The 26,180-nt window shown below is 50.3% G+C and overlaps 1 protein-coding gene across 1 annotated transcript in view; it reads left to right on the plus strand.

Annotated features, from left to right (window-relative positions):
* The window catches only part of LOC147115295 (angiopoietin-1-like), a 327,338-nt gene that overhangs the window by 146,689 nt on the left and 154,469 nt on the right, over positions 1 to 26,180 (plus strand). Inside the window, exon 2 of the mRNA XM_085993994.1 lies at positions 21,423 to 21,578. Within this exon, the coding sequence (XP_085850120.1) occupies positions 21,423 to 21,578 (156 nt within the window). The remainder of the gene's footprint in view (positions 1 to 21,422; positions 21,579 to 26,180) is intronic.

Raw genomic sequence — 26,180 nt, forward strand, 5'->3', positions numbered from 1 at the left:
GTATCCAGGTTCTGCGGGTAGCCGATAAGGAGTTGGCCTCCTCTGCCACTTGCAGCCATGCAACCTTTGTCTGCTGGGGAGGCATCTTCCTCCCTGATGAAGGGAAGAGCACCTCCTTGTGAGCTCTTGCCCCCTCCACTAAAGCCTACAGGGCAACGTGGTCAAAACGGGGTGCAGACCTCGGTCTTTCTCTTGCCATTCTGCTTCCAGCTCAGTGTATCAGCAAATGCCAAAAGGTTGGCAGCCTGCAGAAGAAGCAAGGCTTGTTGCAGACCCTAAATGCAGCAGCAATAATGACGTCATATTCTGCGACTTTCTGACTGGAGATACTCATTTGCCAAGGGTTCCCACACGTTGGAAATCAATTGGCCAATTGAGTTAAAATTGCATCAATCTCACACACCCATTTAGATTCGTGTGGGAAACACCAAATTCGGGGAACCCGACAATTCCCTGCACCTGAGTTAAAATCGACCCTTTAAGCTTAAATAAAGCCAATTACATTGGTATGGGGGGCGAGTTGGCTCCGGTAGATTGAGGAATTAGATTAAAAGGTACGAGGTAGCTAAACAGTGGCAGACATTTAAAGACATATTCCAAAATTCTCAACAAATATATTGACAAAAAAACTCCACGGGTAAAGTGATCCATCCGTGGCTAACCAAACCAAGTTAAGGATAGTATTAGATTAAAAGAAGAGGCTTATAATGTTGCGAAGAATAGTGGTAAGCCTGATGATTGGGAGAGTTTTAGAAACCAGCAAAGGATGAGCAAAAAATTGATAAAAAGGGAGAAAATAGAATGAGAGTAAACTAGCAAGAAATATGAAAACAGATTGTAAGAGCTTCTGCAAGTATGTAAAAAGGAAGAGAGTAGCAAAAGTAAACGTTGGTCCCTCAGAGGCTGAGACAGGTGAAATTATAATGGGGAATAAGGAAATGGCAGAGACTTTAAACAAATGTTTTGTATCTGTCTTCACAGTAGAAGACATAAAAAGCATGCTGGGAATAGTGGGGAACCAAGGGGCTAATAAGAGTGAGGAACTTAAAGTAATTAATATCAGTAGAGAAAAAGTATTCGAGAAACTAATGGGACTAAAAGCTGACAAAGCCCCTGGACCTGATTGTCTACATCCTAGGGTTCTAAAAGAGGTGGCTGCAGAGATAGGTTGGTTATGATCTTCCAAGATTCCCCAGATTCTAGAATGGTCCCAGTGGATTTGAAGGTAGAAAATGTAACTTTACTGTTCAAAAAAGGAGGGAGAGAGAAAAAGGGGAACTACAGGCCAGCTAGCCTGATATCAGTCATCGGGAAAATGCTGGAATCCATTATCAAGGAAGGGGTAACAGGGCACTTAGAAAATCATAATATGATTAGTCAGAGTCAACATGGTTTTAAAAAAGGGAAATCGTGTTTAACAAATTTATTAGAGTTTTTTGAGGATGTAACTGCCAGGGTAGATAAAGTGGAACCAGTGGATGTAGTATATTTAGATTTCCAAAAGGCATTCAATAAGGTGCCACATAAAAGGTTGCTACGCAAGATAAGGGCTCATGGAGTTGGGGGTAATATATTAGCATGGATACAGGATTGGTTAACGGACAGAGAGAAAACAGAGAGTAGGGATAAATGGGTCAGGCTGTAACTAGTGGGGTGCTGCAAGGATCAGTGTTGGGGCCTCAGATATTTACAATCTATATTAGTGACCTAGATGAAGGGACTGAGCGCAATGTATCGAAGTTTGCTGATGATACAAAGCTAGGTGGGACAGTAAGCTGTGAGGACGGAAAGCGCCTGCAAAGTGATATAGGCAGTTTAAGTGAGTGGGCAATAAGGTGGTAGATGAAGTATAGTGTGGGGAAATGTGAGGTTATTAAATTTGGTAGGAAGAATAGAAAAACAGAATATTTTTTAAATGGTGTGAAACTATTAAATGTTGGTGTTCAGAGAGATTTGGGTGTCCTCGTACAGGAAACACAGAAAGATAGCATGCATGTACAGCAAGCAATTAGGAAGGCAAATGGCATGTTGGCCTTTATTGCAAGGGGGTTGGAGTATAAGAGTAAGGAAGTCTTGCGACAATTGTACAGGGCCTTGGTGAGACCACACCTGGAGTACTGTGCACAGTTTTGGTCTCCTTATCTGAGGAAGGACATACTTGCCTTAGAGGCGGTGCAACGAAGGTTCACTAGTTGAGAGGGTTGTCTTTTGAGGAGAGATTGAGTAGATTGGGCCTATACTCTCAGGAGTTTAGAAGAATGAGAGGTGATCTCATTGAAACATACAAGATTCTGAAGGGGATTGACAGGGTAAATGCTGAGAGGTTGTTTCCCCTGGCTGGAGAGTCTAGAACTAGGGGGCATAGTCTCAGGGTAAGGGGTTGGCCATTTAAGACTGAGATGACGAGAAATTTCTTCACTCAGAGGGTTGTGAATCTTTGGAATTCTCTACCCAGAGGGCTGTGAATGCTGAGTCACTGAGTATATTCAAGGCTGAGATCAATAGATTTTTGGGCACTAAGGGAATCAAGGGATAGGGAGATCGGGCGGGAAAGTGGAGTTGAAGTTGAAGATCAGCCATGATCTTATTGAATGGTGGAGCAGGCTCGAAGGGTCATATGGCCTGCTCTTGTTCCTAATTCTTATGTTCTTATTCTGCTATTGCCATTCACAGCTCCTCTTGGCCCATCTTTTATTTCTTTATATGTCCCATTACCAGCCCCTTTTGCCTTGTACCATCATCCCTTTTGTCCTTTAATCACTCCTGCCTTCCACCCTATCACAGACCTTCACTTTTGTTCTTTCCTCCCCTCCCCCCTTTCCCTGCCTCTGTACTTGCTTAAAACCGGTTACATCTCGAACCTTTTCCAGTTCTGATTCAAGGTCATCGACCTGAAACGTTAACTCTTTTTCTCTGCTGCCAGACCTGCTGACTACACTTAATGGCGCAGTTTTAAAGAGTGTGCAGGGACAGAGGGACCTGGGAGTTAATGTGCACAGGTCCCTGAAGGTGGCGGGACATATTGAGAGAGTGGTTAGCAAAGCATCTGGGATCTTGGGCTTCATAAATAGAGGTATTGAGTACAAAAGTAGAGAAGTTATGCTGAACCTTTATAAAGCGCTGGTTAGGCCACAACTGGAGTATTGCGTCCAGTTCTGGTCACCACACTTCAGGAAGGATGTGAAGGCCCTTGAGAGGGTGCAGAGGAGATTTACCAGAATGGTTCCGGGGATGGGGGGTCTTAGCTACAAGGACAGGTTGGAGAAGCTGGATTTGTTTTCACTAGAGCAAAGGAGGTTGAGGGGAGATTTAATAGAGGTGTACAAGATTATGACGGGTTTGGATAGGCTAGACGGGGAAAGGCTGTTCCCACTAATTGATGGTACAAGGACTAGGGGACACAGATTTAAGGTTTTGGGCAAGAGATACGGGGGGGGGGGGCGGTGAGGAAAAGCTTTTTTACGCAGCGAGTGGTGAGGACCTGGAACTCACTGCCGACGGAAATGGTGGAAGCGGAGACACTCAGGGCTAAAAATTCAGTTTGGGGCGCCAAGCTCGCCTGGGCGCCGGAATTACCGCTGCGCGCGGAGCCACTTGCGCCATCGGGATATTCAGTTTCTGCGCCCCAAATGGAAGCCGGCCGCTAAACGAGGCTTCCCACGCCCCACTTGGGGCGCTGAAACTGAATATCGGCGCGCAAAGTGCCGCAGCGCCACCCGCTGCGGCACGGCATGCTGCGGTACTGCAGGCCTTCCTCCCACTGTTAAGGGGGAGGTGGCTGCAACAGCGCGATCCCCGCTCGCGAGTGCCGGCAAATGAGCCCGGCACCAAGGAGAAGTGCCGGGCTCTCAGGAAACAGCCGTCAATGCTGCGGGGGGGGGTGTAGGAGGCCGGGGACGGAGGTGCGGGCAGGCGGCCGCCGAAAAAGCGGCCGGCCGCACCTCCACCTTAACTCGCGCCACTACCGCCACAGGTTGGCCCCTGTGTACCGGTCGCTATTTGCGGCAGGCGCGGAAGAGGTGGGTGCGACCTAATATGGCGGTCGGGGTGGTAGCGGGGTGCTGTGCACACCGATGACGTCATCGGTGGCGGCGCAGCGCTACAGGCTAACGCCGCCATTAGCGCCCCGCTAAATATCGCGGTGGTTGTGGCCAGTGGCGCTAAAGCCTCTGAGTGGCCTCTTTGGGCGCAAACTGGTGGCGCAAGCAACTGAATTTCTAGGCCTCAATGTTTTCAAGGGGAGACTGGATAGGCACTTGAGGGAAATAAATCTGCAGGGCTACGGGGATAGAGTGGGGGAATGGGACTGACTGGATTGCTCTACAGAGAGCCAGCATAGACTTGATGGGCCGAATAGCCTCCTTCTGTGCCATTATGACTCTATGGCCTAGAAATTGGGTTGGGGCGCCAAAGTGGCGCAAAAGTCGGCGGAACGCAGGATTTAGCGCAGCGATCGGAGTGATACCGATCGCCAGAAATTCAGTTTCAGTGCCCCTCGAGGGACACGGGGCGAGGCTCGAGATGCTCCGCGACCCTCTTAGGGCGCTGAAACTGATTATCGCAGCGCAACGTGCCGCAGCGCCACATGCTGCGGCACGGCACGCTGTGGTACTGCAGGCCTTCCTCCCACTGTTAAGGGGGAGGTGCCTGCAACAGCGCGAGCCCCGATCGCGAGTGCCGGCAAATGAGCCCGGCACCAAGGAGAAGTGCCGGTCTCTCTCGGGAAACAGCCGGCAATGCCGCGGCGGGGGGCGGTTAGGAGGCCGGGGACGGAGGTGCTGGCAGGCGGCCGCCGAAAAAGCGGCCGCCCCGCACCTCCACCTTAACTTGCGCCGCTGCCGGCACAGTAAGGCCCCGTGAACCGGGCGCGGGTAGCGAGCGGCGCAACTGCGGCGTTCGCTACCAAATATCGCGAACGAGGCACGAATGGGGCGCTGCGCACACCGATGACATCATCGGTGGCGGCGCAGCGCAAATGCCTAACGCCACTATTAGCGCCCCTACTGAATATCGCCGCAGATGCAGCCAGTGGCGCTACAGCCACTGACTGCCTCTTTAGGCGCTAACAGGTGGCGCTACTCACCCAATTTCTCCCCCTATGACTATGATTCTATGACTATGACTATTTCCAGCATTTTCTGTTTTTATCTTAAATTTATGTCTTCTTGTTACTGGCCGAAGGACCGTTTGAAGAGTCTTTCTCCTGTTTACCTTTAAGAAAAATTCCCTCATAGGAACTACTCTGCGTTCTGCTAATATTGGTAAACCACACATGAACATCGCCAGTGTGGTGTATTGTCATACGGAACCACTTGGAGACAGGAAGCAGAGGGTAACGGTTGATGGGTGTTTTTGTGACTGGAAGGCTGTTTCCAGTGGGGTTCCGCAGGGCTCAGTACTAGGTCCCTTGCTTTATGTGGTATATATCAACGATCTAGACTTGAATATAGGGGGTATGATTAAGAAGTTTGCAGATGATACTAAAATCGGCTATGTGGATGATACTGAAGAAGGAAGCTGTAGACTGCAAGAAGATATCAATAAATTGGTCAGGTGGGCAGAACAGTGGCAAATGGAATTCAATCTGGAGAAGTGTGAGTTAATGCATTTGGGGAGGGCCAACAAGGAGAGGGAATACACATTAAATGGTAGGATGCTGAGTGGTGTAGAGGAACAAAGGGACCTTGGAGTGCATGTCCACAGATCCCTGAAGGTAGCAGGCCAAATAGATAAGGTGATTAAGAAGGCATATAGAATGCTTGCCTTTATTAGTCGTGGCATAGAATACAAGAGCAGGGGGGTTATGCTTCATCTGTATAAAACACTAGTTAGGCCTCAGCTAGCGTACTGCGTGCAGTTCTGGTCACCACATTACAGGAAAGATGTGATTGCACTAGAGAGGGTACAGAGGAGATTTACAAGGATGTTGCCGGGAGTAGAGAATCTTAGCTATGAGGAAAGACTGGATAGGCTGGGTCTGTTTTCCTTGGAACAGAGGAGGCTGAGGGGAGACCTTATTGAGGTGTATAAAATTATGAGGGCCTAGATAAAATGGATAGAAAGGACCTATTTCCCTTAGCAGAGGGGTCAAAAACCAGGTGGCACAGATTTAAAGTAATTGGGGGAAGGTTTAGAGGGGATTTGAGGGAAAATTTCTTCACCCAGAGGGTTGTGGGGGTCTGGAACTCACTGCCTGAAAGGGTGGTAGAGGCAGGGACCCTAACCACATTTAAAAAGTACTTGGATGTGCACTTGGGATGCTGTAACCTGCAGGGCTACGGACCAAGAGCTGGGAAGTGGGATTAGGCTGGATAGCTCTTTGTTGGCCGGCGCGGACACGATGGGCCGAAATGTCCTCCTTCCGTGCTGTAACTTCCTATGATTCTATGAAGTCCCAGTTTCTCTCATCTCTCCTCATCCATGGTATCTGTTGAGTCTGTGGTTTCAATTACAGTTATACTGAATAACAGGACACAGACTACAGAAGTAAGTAAACAGGTCTTTAGTGATTGAGGGTCAGGGCTGAACTGGGATACACTTTGCTCCGCAGGGTTTATATACCGGTGTGGTCACCACCGGTACTACAATGTACAGGAGCCATCAAAAAGTAGTCCATCACCTTAAGGTATCCTCTTAAGGTGGTACAGGTTACATACACTACAGTATCATCATAGTAAATCTTTCCTGCATCATCTCCATGGGCTCGACATCCTTTTTGAATGTAGCCAATCCAAAGCTCAACACACTACGAAGCATAAAAGCTTCCTGATGTAGGAACTGAAACTGCTGAGAACAGAGAAGGTTAAGAGGTGACTGAATAGAGGCTTTCAAGATGATGAGAGGTTTTGATAGAGTAGATAGAGAAAAACTAATCCCTCCGGCGAGTGGGTCAATAACCAGAGGTCATGGATTTAAAATCATTGGCAAAAGATCTAGATGGGAGATGAGATTTTTTTCACTCCGAGCGTTGTCGGGATCTGGAATGCTCGACCTGAAAAGGTGGTGGACGCTGATTCCATCAACAATTTTAAAAGGGAGTTGGACAGGTACTCGAGGATGAGCAACCTACAGGGTTATGGACAAAAAGTGGGGGTGTGGGACTAAGCACGACGGCTCTTTCAAAGAGCCAGCACAGGCACGACGGGCCGAATGGCCTCCTTCTGTGCTGCAAGTTTCTATGATAGACAGTTGTTGAACTGAGAGTGTCCGTGTGACAATACACCACACTGGCGATGTTCATGTCTGGTTTACCAATATTAGCGGAACGCAGAGTAGTGCCTTAAATATATCAGAGAATCTTATAGCACAGAAGGAGGCCATTTGGTCCATCATGCCTGCGCCAGCTCTTTGATAGATCTATTGTGTCCAATTCTGGGCACTCCACTTTAGCAAGGATGTCAAGGCCTTGGAGAGGGTGCAGAGCAGATTTATTAGAATGGTACCAGGGCTGAGGCACTTCAGTTGTGTGGAGAGACTGGAGAAGCTGGGGTTGCTCTCCTTAGAGCAGAGAAGGTTAAGGGGAGATTTAATAGAGGTGTCTAAAATCATGAAGGGTTTTGATCGAGTAAATAAGGAGAAACTGTTTACACTGACAGGAGGGTCGAGAACATAAGAACATAAGAACTAGGAGCAGGAGTAGGCTATTCGGCCCCTCGAGCCTGCTCCGCCATTCAGTATGATCATGGCTGATCTTCAACCACTTTCCTGCACTATCCCCATATCTCTTGATTCCCATAATATCCAAAAATCTATCGATCTCTGACTTGAATATACTCAACGACTGAGCCTCCACAGCCCTCTGGGGTAGAGAATTCCAAAGATTCACCACCCCTCTGAGTGAAGAAATTTCTCCTCATCTTAGTCCTAAATGGCCGACCCCTTATTCTGAGACTGTGACCCCTGGTTCTCGACTCCAAGGCCAGGGGAAACATCCTCCCTGCATCGACCCTGTCAAGCCCTGTAAGAATTTTGTTTGTTTCACTTAGCTCACCTCTCATTCTTCTAAACCCCAGAGAATATCGGCCTAGTCTACTCAATCTGTCCTCATAGGACAATCCCCCCATCCCAGGAACCAGTCTGGTGAACCTTCACTGCACTCCCTCTATGGCAAGTATATCCTTCCTTAGGTAAGGAGACCAAAACTGTACACAGTACTCCAGGTGTGGTCTCACCAGGGCCCTATATAATTGCAGTAAGACATCTTTACTCCTATACTCAAATCCTCTTGTAATAAAGGCCTACATACCATTTGCTTTCCTAATTGCTTGCTGTACCTGCATTTTAACTTTCAGTCCCTCTGAACACCAACATTTCCCAATCTCTCACCATTTAAAAAATACTCTGCTTTTCTATTTTTCCTACCAAAGTGGATAACTTCACATTTCCCCACATTATATTCCATTTGCCATGTTCTTGCCCATTCACTTAGCTTGTCTATATCCCCTTGAAGCCTCTTTGCATCCTCCTCACAACTTACATTCCCACCCAGCTTTGTATCATCAGCAAACTTGGATATATTACATTTGGTCCCCTCATCCAAATCATTGATATAGATTGTGAATAGCTGAGGCCCAAGCACTGATCCTTGCGGTACCCCACTAGTTACAGCCTGCCAACCCAAAAATGACCCATTTATTCCTAATCTCTGTTTTCTGTCCATTAACCAATCCTCAATCCATGCTAGTATATTATCCCCAATCCCATGAGCACTAATTTTGTTTAATAACCTCTTGTGTGGCACCTTATCGAATGCCTTCTGAAAATCTAAATACACGACATCCACTGGTTCCCCCTTATCTATTCTGCTAGTTGCAACCTCAAAAACTCTAACAGATTCGTCAAACATGATTTCCCTTTCATAAATCCGTGTTGACTCTGCCCAATCCTATTATTATTTTCTAAGTGCCCTGTTACCACGTCCTTAATAATAAATTCTAGCAATTTCCCTACTACTGATGTCAGGCTAACTGGTCTGTAGTTTCCCGTTTTCTCTCTCCCTCCTTTCTTAAATAGTGGGGCTACATTTGCCACCTTCCAATCCACGGGAACCGTTTTAGAATCTATTTAATTTTGGAAAATGACAACCAATGTTACCACTATCTCTATAGCCACCTCTTTCAAAACCCTAGGGTGTAGGCCATCAGGTCCAGGGGATTTATCGGCTTTCAGTCCCAGTAATTTCTCCAGTACTATTTCTTTCAGTTCCTCATTCTTGCTAGACCCTTGGTTCTTCACTATTTCTGGGGAGCTTTTTGCGTCTTCTTCCATGAAGACAGACACAAAGGGCTGGATTTTATCAATGGAGGCGTGTAGGAGGCGGGACTCCCACTTTTGGGGTTGTAGACCCGCCTCCATCGAGTTGTGGCCAACCCACTCGATTTTCCCCTGATTGACCTTGTTGAGCCCACCCGGCAACAGGTGACGTCACAGATTGATATTTCATCTGTCAAGAGCTTTTGACAGATGAAATATCAGCGTTTGACAGCTCTTTGAAGCTGTCAAACACTGACAATCTGTACTCTAAGTTAATTCCTTCCTCTCAGGCTGATTTAGAGATCTCTCTGGAACAGAAAGCAGAGGCTGCAGATTTTGACAGCTCGCGGCCATTTTGTTTTCTGTGCCGGTGAGATGAGGGACTCCCGAGACCTGAAGGAAGGAAGGCTGCATTATTAAGTAATGGTAAGTAAAACTTCTTTAAATACTTTACACACACCAAACACACTTACCTCTGCACTCATGCACTCATCACTCACCTGAACACCAGACATCTCGAACCCTCCAAGCCCTTCAGCCCGACGGTCCGCCTCGCTAACTTGGCGTAGTTTGTAGCTGTCAGGAAGCCCACACTTCAGGGATAAAAATAGGAATTAGGCTAAAAACTGTTTGTTAACTACCTGTTAACAGGCAGTTAATTGGCACTAATCCCCTTCTTGCCTCGGGGAGGCGGCTCCCAGCACAGGTCGGGTACCCGCCTCCTTTGAAACTGGCATGGAGGCGGGATGGGTTCGTGCCCCTGATTTCGCGATTTTAACCCCCCACACGCCTCCAATCCCACCTCAATGGCCCGATGAAATTCGAGCCCAAAGTATTTGTTTAATTTCACAGCCATTTCCTTATTCCCCATTATAATTTCTCCTGTCTCAGCCTGTAAGGGACCCACATTTACTTTTGCTCATCTTTTCCTTTTTACATACATATAGAAGCGTTTACAGTCTGTTTTTATGTCTCTCGTTAGTTTACTCTCATATTGTATTTTCCCTTTCTTTATCAATTTCTTGGTCCTCCTTTGCTGAATTCTAAAATCCTCCCAATCCTCAAGTTTACTACTCTTTTTGGCAAAATTATAAGCCTCTTCCTTTGATCTAATACTATCTTTAACTTCTCTTGTTAGCCACGGTTGGACCTCTTTTCCTGTGGGGTTTTTGTGCCATAAAGGAATGTATATTTGTTGTAAATTATGTATTAATTCTTTAAATGCTAGCCATTACTTCTCTACCATCATACCTTTTAATGTAGTTTCCTAAACTACCTTAGCCAACTCACCCCCTCATACCTACGTAGTTTGCTTTGTTTAGATTTAAGATCCTAGTTTCAGATTTAACTAAATCACTTTCAAACTCAATATAAAATTCTATCATATTATGGTTACTCTTCCCTAAATGTCCTTTTACTGCAAGGTTATTAATTAACCCTTTCTCATTGCACAATACTTGATCTAAAATAGCCTGTTCCCTAGTTGGTTCCTCAACATACTGATCTAGAAAACAATCTTGCATACATTCCATGAATTCGTCCTCCACACTATTACTGTAAATTTGGTTTGCCCAGTCTATATGTAGATTAAAGTCCCCCATGATCACTGTATTACCCTTGTTACATGCGCCTCTACGTTCCTGATTTATACTCTGCCCTATATTACAACTACTGTTTGGGAGCCTATAAACAACTCCCACCAATATTTTCTGCCCCTTGCTGTTTCTTAGCTCCACCCAAACTGATTCTACTTCTTGATTTTCAGAGCTAAGATCCTTTCTCTCTACTGTCTTTATCCCATCCTTTATTATCAGGGCTACCCCTCCTCCTTTTCCATTTTGCCTATCACTTCTAAAAGTTAAGTATCCTGGAATATTTAATTCCCAACCTTAGCCACACTGCAACCACGTGTCCATAATGGCTATTAGATCAAACCTATTAATTTGTATCTGCGCTATTAATTCATCATAGATTTAAGGTGATTGGCAAAATAACCAGGGGTCAGAGGAGGAGAATTTTTTTTACGCTGTGAGCCTGGAATGCACTGCCTGAAAGGGCAGTGGAAGCAGAATCAATAATAACTTTCAAAAGAGAATTGGATAAATACTTGAAAGGGAGAAATTTGTAGGGCTGTGGGGAAAGAGCAGGGGGAGTGGGACTAATAGGAGAGCTCTTTGAAAGAGCCAGCACTGGCATGATAGGCCGAATGGCCTCCTTCTGTGCTGCCTCATTCTATGGCTGCCGCATTTCCCTACATTACTACACTTCAAAAATTACTTCATTAGCTGTGAAGCGCTTGGGGACGTCTTGGGGCTGTGAAAGGCACGATATAAATACATGTTCTTTCTTTAATGCTATTGGGACGTGTTTGTATGTTGAAGTTTCTCTGAAATTTAAGTTACTAAGTTGGGTTTCACTCTCAGACCTGTACATTTTGCGCACCTTTTTCTTTGAAAGCTGGGCTTCGAGAGGACAGCTGCCCAGCCCCACAGTGCAGATATAACGTGTGCCTTTCAAACACACACACCTGAACCCTTCCTGAAAAAACAGGACTGCTTCTTTTTGAAAAGTGTGAGTATGTGCACAAGAGGGAGTCCAAAAACATTCGATGTAAGCTGCGATTTCCAAATAGAAGCAAAGGAGCTAAAGAAAGCAATTATTTTTTGGGAAAAAAAAATGATTGAGAGAAAGTGATGACATTACTTTTCAGCGTGGAATGTTTATTTGAGAAATAATAAACAGGCAGCCAAGCCCCCCCACCACCCCACCCCCCATGGGTCCTGTGAGTCAGGCAATAAAAACAGTTTCAGCTTCCTCCTGTTTGCTAATTGTTTTTTTTTATATATAACCTCACCAACTTACGCTTTTCCTTCCAGGATTCATTGGGGTAAATCTTGACTTTGTGCGATTGTGCAAAAACGGGCGACAGCGAGTCGGCAGCCCATGGGAATAAAAATGGGGAGAGGTGTAAAATGGAGGGGTTGATTTTCAGTGTGCCGTGAGGCGGGCTTTTAGGCGTGCGGGGGGCAAAAATCCCAAATTCGGGGGTCCCGACACCATCCCGCCCAAAACCCGCCTCCACGTAAGTTTCAAAGGAGGCGGGCACCCGACCCGCACTGGGACCCGCCGACCCGAGGCAGGAAGGGATTAGTGCCAATTAACTGCCTGTTAACAGGTAGTTAACAGGCAGTTTTTAGCCTAATCCCTATTTTGAAGGGTGTTGTGTGGGTTTCCCGACGGCTCCAAACCAAGCCAGGTTAGAGGAGGCGGGCCGTCGGGTTGAAGGACTTGGAGGGGTCGAGATGTCGGTGTTCAGGTGAGTGATGGGTGCATGTGTGCAAAGGTAAGTGTGTTTGGTGTGTCTAAAGTGTGCAAAAAAGTTTAAATTACCTGTACTTACCTTTACAGCCTTCCTTCCTCTAGGCTTCGGGAGTCCATCATTCAGCCAGCACAGAAAGCAGAATGGCCGCGAGCTGTCAAAAGTGACAGCCTTCAGCTTTCTGTGCCGGTGAGATTTCTAATTGAGTCTGTGTAGAAGGACTCAGGTTAGAAGTAAGACTGTCAGTGTTTGACAGCTTCAAACAGCTGTGAAACACTCATATTTCATCTGTCAACACGTCTTGACAGATGAAATTTCAGTCTGTGACGTCACCGCTGGGCGGGCTCAACAAGGTCAATCAAGGGAAAATTGCGTGGATTGGCCGCATCTCAATGGAGGTGGGACTAAAACCCGAAAGTTGTAGTCCCGCCTCCTTCCCAACTTCTGAATGAAAATCCAGCCCGGAGTCTCTGCTGGGGTACAGTTCCATTGGCAAACGGTCTCACCAAGCCGGCTATTGTTCACGTGTGAGTGTGGCCAGGATCGGCAGTCATGAGAGTGCTTTGGTGTCATCACCACCTAACCCAATCCCGCCCTCAGCTGATATCACACATGAACATTTCCAACAGGACCTAATTGGATAAGTGACTGTTGTTAACTGTAGTCCCTTAAAGAAAGGACTTGTATTTATATCAGGATAAGGGGTCGGCCATTTAGGACTGAGATGAGGAGAAATTTCTTCACTCAGAAGGTTGGGAATCTTCGGAATTCTCTACCCCAGTTGTTGATATTCAGTTGTTGAATATATTCAAGACTGAGATCATTAGATTTTTGGACATTAAGGGATTCAAGGGATATGGGGATAGGGCAGGAAAGTGGAGTTGAGGTAGAAGATCAGCCATGAGCTTATTGAATGGCAGAGCAGGCTCGAGGGGCTGTATGGCTTAGTCCTGCTCCTATTTCTTATGTTCTTATATAGCGCCTTTCATGACCTCTGGACATCCCATCTGTGTTGTAACCTCCGTTGGAGAGCAGAACTGTACGACTGTGTATAAGCGCCTCGCGATGAAATGGCTGGACATAGGAACAAGAGTAGGCCATTCAGCCCGTCGAGCCTGTTCCGCCATTCAATTAGATCATGGCTAATATGTATCCCCAACAAAAATCTATCAATCTCAGTTTTAACATTTTTCGATTGACCCCCCAGCCTCAACAGCTTTTTGGGGGCGAGAGTTCCAGATTTCCACCACCCTTTGTGTGAGAAAGTGCTTCCTGACATCACCCCTGAATGGCCTGGCTCTAATTTTAAGGTTATGCCCCCTTGCTGTGGACTCCCCCACCACAGGAAGTAGTTTCTCTTTATCTACCCTATCAAATGCTTTAATCATCCTAAACACTTTCAATTAGATCACCCCTTAACCTTCTATACTCAAGGGAATACAAACCTAATCTTAGCCACCCTTAATTTAATCCTTTTAGCCCCGGTATCATTCTGAACAGCTCTGGGGTTCTTCAAGCTCCCCAGATAACCACAGCAAGGCTGCCATATACGTTCATTTTCCATGTACAGCCTGTGGGCCTGAAACTCTTATGTGCCTCTCCTGCTGCGTGAAGTGCAGTGGAGTGGGACATCCAGCAGCTGAAAACTTCAGACATTGAGCCCTGTCCCAAATCCCAAGGGCGGGGTTGTTTTAATAATCAGGGCCGAGTGCGGCGCTCAGGTGGAGGAATAACAGAGGCACTTACCTCGGAAAACCAGGAGCAGCAAGAGGGGAAAATCAGAGGCCCTTGACGGGCCGAAGATTGAAGTTGGAGAAAGGTTTTCTGCCCTGCAAGCGAAAAAAAGCCCGGGATTATGTGAACAATCGATCCCCTCTAGTATTGATCGTTTTTCCCCATTTAAGACGCTTGGACCTTAACGTACAGTTCAGAATCCTAAGGAGGGTGCACTGGATGGAGTTCTAGGAACATCCCCAAATTGACCCCAAATGGAATTATGGGACACGGTGTTCCACTGGCTTTACGCCCCAACCTCTTGCCCCCCCTCCCATGAATGATCCGGCCCCGATGTCCTTCCAACAGAAGTTAGCATCCGATTTTAATTTGTCACAGGGACATGGTATCGGGTGAATTTTATGGTTCAGCACTCCCAGGATAGATGGGAGCACAGATCGGAATTTCGGGAGCAGAGGGCTTGGTTTATGGGACTGTACAAGTTCTTTTCTTGGCCAATTCCCAATATGGACTCCTGTCTTGCAATGCTCTGCTCCGGGAGTGTTAAACGGTAACAGTTACATGGATATTTTAGGATCTATAGAAATTGCACTTCAGTATAGAAATGTGAGACAGTTTTTTTCTTTTAGACTATCAAATCCATAAAATAATATCTAGAATCTCCTATTGATTCCACTTATGTATGAACATTGCCTTCTACATGTCATTGATCATTCTTTAGTACTTTTGACTTTTTTTATATTCCTTCTGGGGATACGGGCAAGCCCGGCATTTATTGCCCATCTCTCATCGCCCTTGAGAAGGTGGTGGTGAGCCGCCTACTTGAACCGCTGCAGTCCGTGTGGTGAAGGTACTCCCAAAGTGTTGTTAGGTAGGGTGTTCCAGGATTTTGACCCAGTGATGATGAAGGAATGACGATATATTTCCAAGTCGGGATGGTGTGTGACTTGGAGGGGAACTTGGAGGTGGTGGTGTTCCCATGCGCCTGTTGCTCTTGTCCTTTTAGGTGGTAGAGGTCGCGGGTTTGGGAGGCGCTGTCGAAGAAGCCTTGGCGAGTTGCTGCAGTGCATCCTGTGGTCAGGACACGCTGCAGTCATGTTGCGCCAGTGGTGGAGGGATTGAATGTTTGAGGTGGTGGATGGGGTGCCAATCAAGCGGGCTGCTTTGTGCTGGTTGGTGTCGAGCTTCTTGAGGGTTGTTGCAGCTTCACCCATCGAGGCAAGTGGAGAGTATTCCATCACACTCCTGACTTGTGCCTTGTAGGTGGTACTTGTATGAGTATAGATCCTATGTAATCATTCACACCTAACTAGACAACTTTTCAGCTCTTTGAGAACTTATTGAAGCAATTAACATATTTTCTGGTCCAAGCTCCCACTGTGACGGGACTTCACTTGGAGCCCATTGTTTCTTTGCTAAAAGAATCTTGGCTTTGTTTATCCTGGACGATTTCCTATGGAAAGAAGATCCTGATGTTCTCTACATGGGAGAGTCTAAGTCTTAGTTAAAAAAGATTGAAGGGGAGGTTCATCCTGAGTCTAAGCCCAGGCAATTCTAAGTGGAAGGTCCCTTTAAGGAATGCACTCCGACCCACCCCATTTTTTGATAACTGCAGCGCACAGATGTTCCAGCGCACCTGGGTGTAGGTGTGAAATATCCCCTCAGGTACATCGCTGGCAAGGCTAGCATTTATTGCCCATCCATAATTGCCCTTGAGAAGGTGGTGGTGAACCACCTCCTTGAACCGCTGCAGTCCGTGTGGTGAAGGTGCTGCCATGGTGATGTTAGGGAGGGAGTTCCAGGATTTTGACCCATCGACGATGAAGGAACAGCGATATATTGCCAAGTTGGGAGGGTGTGTGACTTGGAGGACAACTTTGAGGTCATGGCGTTGCATGCACCCACTGCCCTTTTCCTTCTAGGTCATGGAGGTCGCTGGTTTAGGAGGTGCTGCTGAAGAGAAAGTTTGTTGTGCTTCTGTTTTTAACGGGTAGCTGCAGTCACTTTGTCAAAATGTTGATGTGCCAAAACGTTACAGCCTCCAACCTCTGCCAAAGTTCTCCTCATCTCCTTCCTTGAGTAAATTTCCTGAGCCCGCCCTCCCAGTGTGTTGGAGAAACAGTGTTACACTTTTTTGTAGTTTTATCTCCTCCAAGCCAAGCTCCTCACTGGGAGTGTGGGATCAGTGACTTTATCCTAAAGTGCTCGTGTGCACTATTTCAGCACTGCCTGTCACAGTTTGGGGAATTTAAGGTGAGATATTCCCTCGGGTTCAGCATCACCAGCCACTCCTGTAAGTGGACATTGTGTCCCCTACGATCTGAAGTGTCCCTTGGCTTGCCCAATAACTGGGAATCGGATAGCAAGTCCCAGGGATTGCAAGTGAGAACTCTTTGCCCCAATAATGGCGTAACCCTAACCTCAGACAGAGCATGTGAATGTTACATTTCACAAACCAAGGCCTAGAAATTCACTGGCGCCCCGTTCAGTCTCGCCAGGGTGCCGGAAGTACCGCCCCGGAATGAGTCGCGAGCGCCCGCCGGAAATTCAGTTTCAGCGCCCCAAACGGAAGCGCGGCGCTACTCGAGGCGCCCCGTATCCATCTTGGGGCGCTGCAACTGAAAATCGCAGCGCAACGTGCCGCAGCGCCACATGCTGCGGCACGACTCGCTGCGGTACTGCAGGCCTTCCTCCCCTTCTTAAAGGGGAGGGGTCTGCTGCAGCGCGATCGGCGATCATGAGTGCCGGCAAAAGAGCCCGGCACTGAGGAGAAGTGCCGGGCTCTTGGGACACAGCCGGCACAACGCGGAGGGGGGTGCCCAGGAGGCCAGGGACGGCGGTGTGAAGAGGTGCTGGCAGGTGGCCAGCAAAAAAAATGGCCGCCCTGCACCTCAGCACCTCTACCGCCGCAGGTAGGCCCCCCTGAACTGGTCGCAAATTGCGACCGGCATTACAGCAGGGGGCGCTACCAAATTTGGCGATCGGGGCGGTAGCGGGGCGCTGCGCACACCGATGACGTCATCGGTGGTGACACAGCGCTAACGGCTAGCGCCACCATTAGCGCTCCGCTAAATGTAGCGGGAGGCGTGGCCAGTGGCGCAAAACCCACTAAGTGCCCTCTTTGGGCACTAACGGGTGGCGCAGCCCACTGAATTTCTAGGCCCAACAAACCTTTTGATTTCACTAAGTGGGATTTGTGCAGAATCGTGCTATAGGGTCACAACCACAGGTGGCCAGTTTGAGACTGACCAAACTCATCTCATGTAGGACCTTCATAACCATTAGAAGCAGGAGAGTGATCATCCCATTAGTCTGGGTTGGATTCAAACTCCTCTTGTGGCCCGTTGTTTAAGGCAATGTGTGCCTAAGACTAGAGAAACTGGGATTGTTCTCCTTGGAGCAGAGAAGGTTAAAGGGCGATTTAATAGCGATTACAAAGGGTTTTGATAAAGTAAATAAGGAGAAACTGTTTCCACTGGCAGGTGGGTTGGTAACCAAAGGACACAGATTTAAGGTATTTGGCAAAAGAACCAGAGGCGCCATGAGAAAAAAAATTACGCAGTGAGCTGTTCTGATCTGCCTGAAAGGGTGGTGGAAGCAGATTCAATAATAACTTTCACAAGGGAATGGGATAAATACTTGAAGGGGGAAAATTTGCAGGGCTATGGGGGAAAGAACAGGGGGAGTGGGACTAGTTGGATAGCTCTTTCAAAGAGCTGGTACAGGCACGGTGGGCCGAATGGCCTCCTGTGAACATACAGACTATGAAGTCAGCCAGACAAGAAGAAGTGTTTGATTCTTGTTTCATACGGAGTCAACTGATCTCAGCTGTGGGAGTTGGGGCAAGATGGTTGCCGCGATTGGACCCAACAGCTGGTCTATCAGCCAGGTGTTTTCCTCTTGACCGCCATCTGGTGACCCCTGTTGGAAAATGTCTTTATTTGGGTGCCGGGTGAGAACCTGGATCAGCTTCAACTCTGTTACTCCACGTCATCCAATGGCTGGTCAAAACTCGCCCCCCTAGACCCGCACATGAAGAATGTCCACTTGGGCGAGTGATCAGTTGCCATGGAAGCATGCCCCTGCCAAATTCAGTGCCTCCAGAACAGAAGGAGGTGAGATACTTGGGGTTGGGGAACAAAGAGAATGTCTACACCATTGGCCCGCCCACTCGCTATTACTCAATTTTTAAAGGTGCTGATGGCGAAACTCTACCCTTTACAGTGATTTAATTCATAAGGGGACACTGAAAATGGTGGCTTGGAGTTGAATTCCATTTTAATTGGAATCAGTACAATTAATAGCCTTCTGTTCCAATTGTTCATTTCTATTAGACTCCGTAGAAAAGAATCAAAGGTGTCAATGCAATTAAGTAAAGATAATTGCAGGATTCTTGCTTTGCCATTTGGTGTCACTAGAATCGTTGATAAATACGCACTGACCTTCCATGGCATTGCTCGTGGTGCAGAATGTGGAAAAATGTTAGGACTTTGCTGTAAATGTAATTTATTCTTTCTTGATAGTTTATGTTGTGCTTCTATCTTTCCCCTTGTTTGGTTTTCTATTTTTGTTTTGTTCTTCCTTGACTTTATTGAACCGTATCTTGATTTGCCTTGTTGCTCCTTTAAAGAAAAAACATTTCCACGGGTTACTGCTTTAAGTGCAGCATTACAAAGGGTTGGCACTGAGTGGGGGCAGGGCAAAGAAGGACCCAACACTGAGCGGAAGAGGGGGGTGCTGCTGGAATACGGTCAACGGGAGAAGGGAAGGCGGCCAGAGCTCGTGCTCTGTAGGGGGAGGGAGGACATGGAAAGCAGGTACTTAACAGGGAGTAGGAGCCTCTGCTCATTGGAGAAAGGAGCCCATTCAGTGTTGGCACATTACAACAGTGACTGCACTTCATTGGCTGTTAGGCACTTTGGGATGTCCTGAGGTTATGAAAGGCACCATATAAATGCAAGTTCTTTCATTCTTTTTGGTGCGCAGCAGTGAGAGGAATTCATTGGGAGCCGGGGCTTAGAGGAAGCCATTATTTTGAGGACAATTTAATGACATGGGAGCATGACGAGGAGCTGAGGCTTCGCAGCGAGGTGGGAGTGGTACCGGGCAGAAGGCCGGAAGCAGATGTGAGCTGGGATGGGGCAAGCAGTCATGTTGCTAGGCACTGAGATTACACACATGTGTAGAGGCTCCAGAAATATCAGTTCGACTCGAGAGAAAAGAGTGAGTTCGAAGGAAGGAGAACAACTCCAGCCCAAGGCTCCTGAAAGAGAGAGTAAGCCTTTTGGGGCAAACATTATGGGAGTTGCCTGCAACAAGGCAATGACAACTTGATGGGTAAGGTTAGCCATAGTTTGTCAATTAGTAACTGATCTCCCGTTGTTCAGGGGTAATCTGGTGTCTGGCGAGCAGTTGCAATGTTTAGTTGCTAACCTCACTTGCTTAGACCACTGTGCAGGTATCACTTGCATGGACAAAATGGTCTGAATAGGTTAACTGTTGATGGAAGTTCCTCCAGATTGGGTCCTATTATAAACTCTCCAGTAATCTCAAGGTCAGAAAGGGCAAGAAAAAAATAACTGGGCTCCTCTTCTCCTTTTGTGTATTGTTTAGTTGTGATTTGTGGATATTTTATGGAAAGCCTGATGTAACAGATGCTCTCAAAGCTATTCTATAAACAGCTGGCAGGCTTGTTGCGTTATAAATGTTCTTGTTTATGTCCCGCTGTATATTGGGGACCAGTTGAGGGAACAGCACGATCAAGGCTGCTGAAAGAAGTCAGTGATCTGACTGGTTCATTGCGTGGTAGTTGCTGGTTCCTGATTGGGAACGGAAAGCGTTCCGAGCAATTGGTTTCATATGGGTTGGTTGTTTCCGATTGGTAGCTTTAGTGCAGCGATGCACTACGGTTAATAGACAGGATTGATTGAGCCAATGTTTTCTCAAGGTTCTTTTATTAACATATGGATTTCTATACAACATTTTAATTAATTCTAAGTGAAATAACACACTTTGTAACTTAACCTCATTCCCGCTACCTGTAAGGAAGAACTTGCATTTATATAGCACCTTTCGTGACTTCAGGACATCCCTAAGCATTTCACAGCCAATGAAGCACTTTTAAGGTAAAACCAGGGGCAAGCCACCATTTTTAAATCAGTGACGCTGCCCTTTCGGTGGTGAGAGGAGTTTACTCTTATCGTGTCTAGAAGCATTCCATTAGGTGGCACAGTGGGCAGCACTCTCTCTCGCCTCTGAGTCAGGGAGTTGTGGGTACAAGTCCCACTCCAGAGACTTGAGCACAAAATCCAGGCTGACACACCCAGTGCAGTACAGGAAACTCTTTTTTATCCGGCACCGACGGGACCGGCGTGGTGCCGGTTTATCAAAAAGTCTGGATTACAGAGAGGTATAGTTTAAAAGGTACGAGAGCTCCGTACACAGCAACAAATCCAGGCTTCCCTGTTGCTTAGCAACAGGTGCAGGAACCGCGGCCACAGACCAAGCGTCCCTGTTGCTTAGCAACAAGTGCAGGAACCCTGTTTACACAGCCACAGATCCAGGAACGGCCACTAATATGAAGTAAAACTTACCTGAACCTATTCCTGAATTTTGCCGGTTAACAGAGATTTCCGGTTATTTAGGTGCCGTTAAATCGAGAGTTACCTGTACTGAGGGAGTGCTGCGCTGTCAGAGGAGCTGTCTTTCAATGAGACGTTAGACCGAGGCCCCGTCTTCCCCCTTGGGTGGGTGTAAAAGATGGCACGGCACTAATTTGAAGAGGAGCAGAGAGTTCTCTCTGGTGTCCTGGGGCCAATATTTATCCTCAACCACCATCACTGAAAAACAGATACTCCGGTGATTTATCACATTGCTGTTTGTGGGAGCTTGCTGTGCGCAAATTGGCTGCCCCGTTTCCTACATTACAGCAGTGACTACATTACGCTTTGGGGGTGTCCTGAGCTGGTGAAAAGGCACTATATAAATGCAAGTTGTCGCGGTTTGATGCCCTTTGCCCAATAATGGCACTGGACTCATTTCAGGAAGAAGGTTCACTCCCGGCTTGTCCGGATCGAGGGTTCAGACTTTTAATGGTTTTCAAATGACTTTGTTGCAGCTGGAAAACTACATTCAGGAGAACATGAAGATGGAGATGGTTCAGATGCAGCAGAATGCCGTTCAAAACCACACAGCTACCATGCTGGAGATCGGCACCAGTCTGTTGAGTCAGTCAGCCGAACAGACACGCAGACTCACTGACGTCGAGACACAGGTCAGTCCCGCGAGCGGGGGTTGGGAGGGGGAGGAGGGGGAGGGGTGGATGTGGAAGGGGGGCGAGGAGAGGGAGGTTGGTCAATCATCTTCTGCAAGTGGCGCAATGGACGGTTTTATGTTTAAACTGGCCCAAAATAACACACAGTCTCAGGCACCTCATTCCAAGTTAAATAAGAGCCTTTCAAAAACATTCGCTGGCAGGGATCGCACAAGACTGATTGATTCTTGTAAATATGTCTCTGGTATCTTTATCTGGTTACAGCATGTTGTAAGAATTTTGTTTAAATTGGTTTGCAAGAGTGAACCACCCCTTGGCACGGAAAGAAAGCTGAAGGAAATGTCAATAAATAGCTGAAGATCGCGGCGATTCCGAGGTCCTAATCTGAAGAGATGGGATGATTTTCACAGTCTTTGCGTTAGCGCCTGTTACTCATCACTCTTAGTCACCCGTTTCTAAGTTCTTTCTTTGGCGGGGGTTGGGTGGGGGGTGGGGGTTGGGTGGTGGGGGGGCGGGGGGGGGGGTAGTTGTTTATTGAGTTGTCCCAGCAATCTAAACGCTGCAATTTAACACTGTGCCCCCTGGTTCTGCCTTCCCCAGAGTTAGATTAAAAGTTACTCCATGTTTTATGTGATCAGAGTGGCTCGAAGAGTGCATTGGGATGAGGGAAACAGAGCAAAATGTTGGACACACACACCCCACACACACCCCACACACACACCCCACACACACCCCACACACACACCCCACACACACCCCCACACACACACCCCACACACACCCCACACACACACCCCCACACACCCCCCACCACACACCCACCCCCCACCACACCCCCCACACCCCCACACACACCCCCACACACACCCCACACCACACCCCACACACACCCCCACACACCCCCACCCCCCCCCCCCCCACCCCCCCCCCCCACACCCCCCCCCCCCCCCCACACCCCCACCCCCCCCCCCCCCCCCCCACACACACCCCCCACACACACCCCCACACACCCCACCCCACACACACCCCACCCCACACCCACACCCCACACACACCCCCCACACCACACCCCCCACACACACCCCACACACACACCCCACACACACCCCCACACACACCCCCACACACACACCCCACACACACCCCCCCACACACACCCCCCACACACACCCCCCCACACACCCCACACCCCACCCCACACACCCCCACACACACCCCCACACACACCCCCCCACACCCCACCCCACCCCCCACACCCCCACCCACACACCCCCCCCCACCCACACCCCACACACACACCCCACACACCACCCCACACCCCACACCCCCACACACCCCACCACACCCCCACACACACACCCCCCCCACACACCCACCCCACACCCCACCCCCACACCCCCCCACCCACCCCACACACCCCCACCACACCCACCCCCACACACCCACCCCACCCCCCACACCCCACACACCCACCCCACACACACACCCCCCACACACACCCCCCACACACCCCCCCCACCCCCCCACACCCCCCCCCCCCCCACCCCCCCCACCCCCCCCCCCACCCCACCCCCCCCACCACCCCCCCCCCCCCCCCCCCCCCCCCCCCCCCCCCCCCCCCCACCCCCCCCCCCCCCCCCCCCCCCCCCCCCCCCCACCCCCCCCCCCCCCCCCCCACCCCCCCCCCCCCCCCCCCACACCCCACACCCCCACACACACCCCCACCCCACCCCACCCCACACACCCCACACCCCCCACCACCCACCCCCCCACACCCCACACCCCACCCCACCCCACCCACACCCCCCCACCCCCCCCCACCCCACACCCCCACCCCCACCCCACACCCCACACCACCCCACACACCCCCCACCCCACCACCCCCCCCCCCCCCCCCCCCACACCCCACACCCCACACCCCCACACACCACCCCCACACACCACCCCCCACACACACCCCACCCACACACCCCACACCCCACACCCCCCACACCACCCCCACACACACCCCACACCACCCCACACCCACCCCCCACACCCCACCCCCACACACCCCCCACCCACACCCCCCCACACACACCCCCACACACACCCCACCCCCACACACACCCCCACACACACCCCACACACACACCCCACCACACACCCCACACACCCCCCCCACACACACCCCCACACACACACCCCCACACACACCCCACACCACACCCCCCACCACCCCCACACACACCCCCACACACCCACCCCCCCACACCCACCCCACACACACCCCCCACACACACCCCACACACCACACCCCACCCCACCCCACACCCCACACACCCCCACCACCACCCCACACCACACCCCACACACCACCCCCACACACCCCCCCCCACACCCCACACACCCCACCCCACACCACACACCCCACCCACACACCCCCACACCACCCCCACACACCACCCCCACACCCCACCACCCCCCACACCACCCCCCACACCCCCACACCCCACCACCACCCACACCACACCCCCACACACCCCCACACCCCCACACACCCCACCACACCCCCACACACCCCACCCCACACACACCCCCCACACACACCCCACACACACCCCACCCACACCCCACACACACCCCCCACACACCACCCCACACACACCCCCACCACACCCCCCCACACCCACACACCCCACACACACACCCCCACACACCACCCCACCCCACCCCACCACACACCACACACCCCCCCCACACACACACCCCCCCCACACCCCCACACCCACACCCCACACCCCCCCCACCACCACCCCACACACACCCCACACACACCCCACCACACACCCCACACACACCCCCACACCCACCCCACACCCCACCCCCACCACCCCACACACACCCCCACCACCACCCCACACACCCCCACCCCACCACACACCCCACACACACCCCACACACACCCACCCACACCCACACACACACCCCACACACACACCCCACACACACCCACACACACACCCCCACACACACCCCACACACACCCCACACACACCCCACACACACACCCACACACACACCCCACACACACACCCACACACCCCCACACACACACCCCACACACACCCACACACACACCCCACACACACCCCCACACACACACCCACAACCCCACACACCACCCCACACACACCCCACACACACACCCCACACACCCCACACACCCACACACACCCCACACACACCCACACACCCCACACCCCCCACAACACACCCCACACACACCCCACAACACCACACACCCCACACACACCCACACACACACCCCACACACCACCCCACACACACCCCACACACACCACACCACACACACACAACCCCACACACACACACCACACACACACACCACACACACCCCCACACACACCCACACACACACCCACACACACACCCACACACACACCCACACCACCCACACACACCCACACACACCCACCACACACCCACACACCCCACACAACACCACACACACACCCCACACACACACCCCACACACACCCCACACACACCACACACAACCCCCACACACACCCACACACACCCCCACACACACCCCACCACACACACACCCACACACACACCCCACACACACCCCACACACACACCCACACACACACCACACACACACCCCACACACACACCCCACACACACCCCACACACACCCCACACACACCCACACACCCACACACACCCCACACACACACCCCACACACACACCCCACACACACCCCCACACACACCCCACACCCCACACACCCCACACACACCCCACACACCCCACACACACACCCCACACACACCCCACACACACCCCACACACACACCCCACACACACCCCACACACACACCCCACACACACCCCACACACACCCCACACACACCCCACACACCACACACACACCCCACACACACCCCACACACCACACACACACACACACACACCCCACACACACACCCACACACACACCACACACCCCACACACACACCCACACACCCCACACACACACCACACACCCACACACAACCCCACACACACACCCACACACACACCCACACACACCACACACACACACCACACACAACCCCACACACACCCCACTACACCCCACACACACACCCACACACACACCCCACACACACACCCCACACACACCCCACACACACCCACACACACACCCACACACACACCCAACACACACCCCACACACACACCCCACACACAACACACACACACCCCTCACACACCCACACACACACCCACACACACCCACACACACACCCCACACACACACCCCAACACACACAAACCACACACACACCCCACACACACACCCCACACACACACCCACACACACCCACACACACACCACACACACCCCACACACACCCACACACACCCCACACACACACCACACACACACCCACACACACACCCCACAACCACCCCACACCCCACACACACACCCCACACACACACCCACACACACACCCCACACACCACACCACACACACCCCACACACACACACACACACCACACACACACACCACACACACACC

Source organism: Somniosus microcephalus, chromosome 7, assembly GCF_052327205.1.
Source record: "Somniosus microcephalus isolate GS21.2 chromosome 7, FLI_Smic_1.0, whole genome shotgun sequence".
Lineage (NCBI taxonomy): Eukaryota > Metazoa > Chordata > Chondrichthyes > Squaliformes > Somniosidae > Somniosus > Somniosus microcephalus.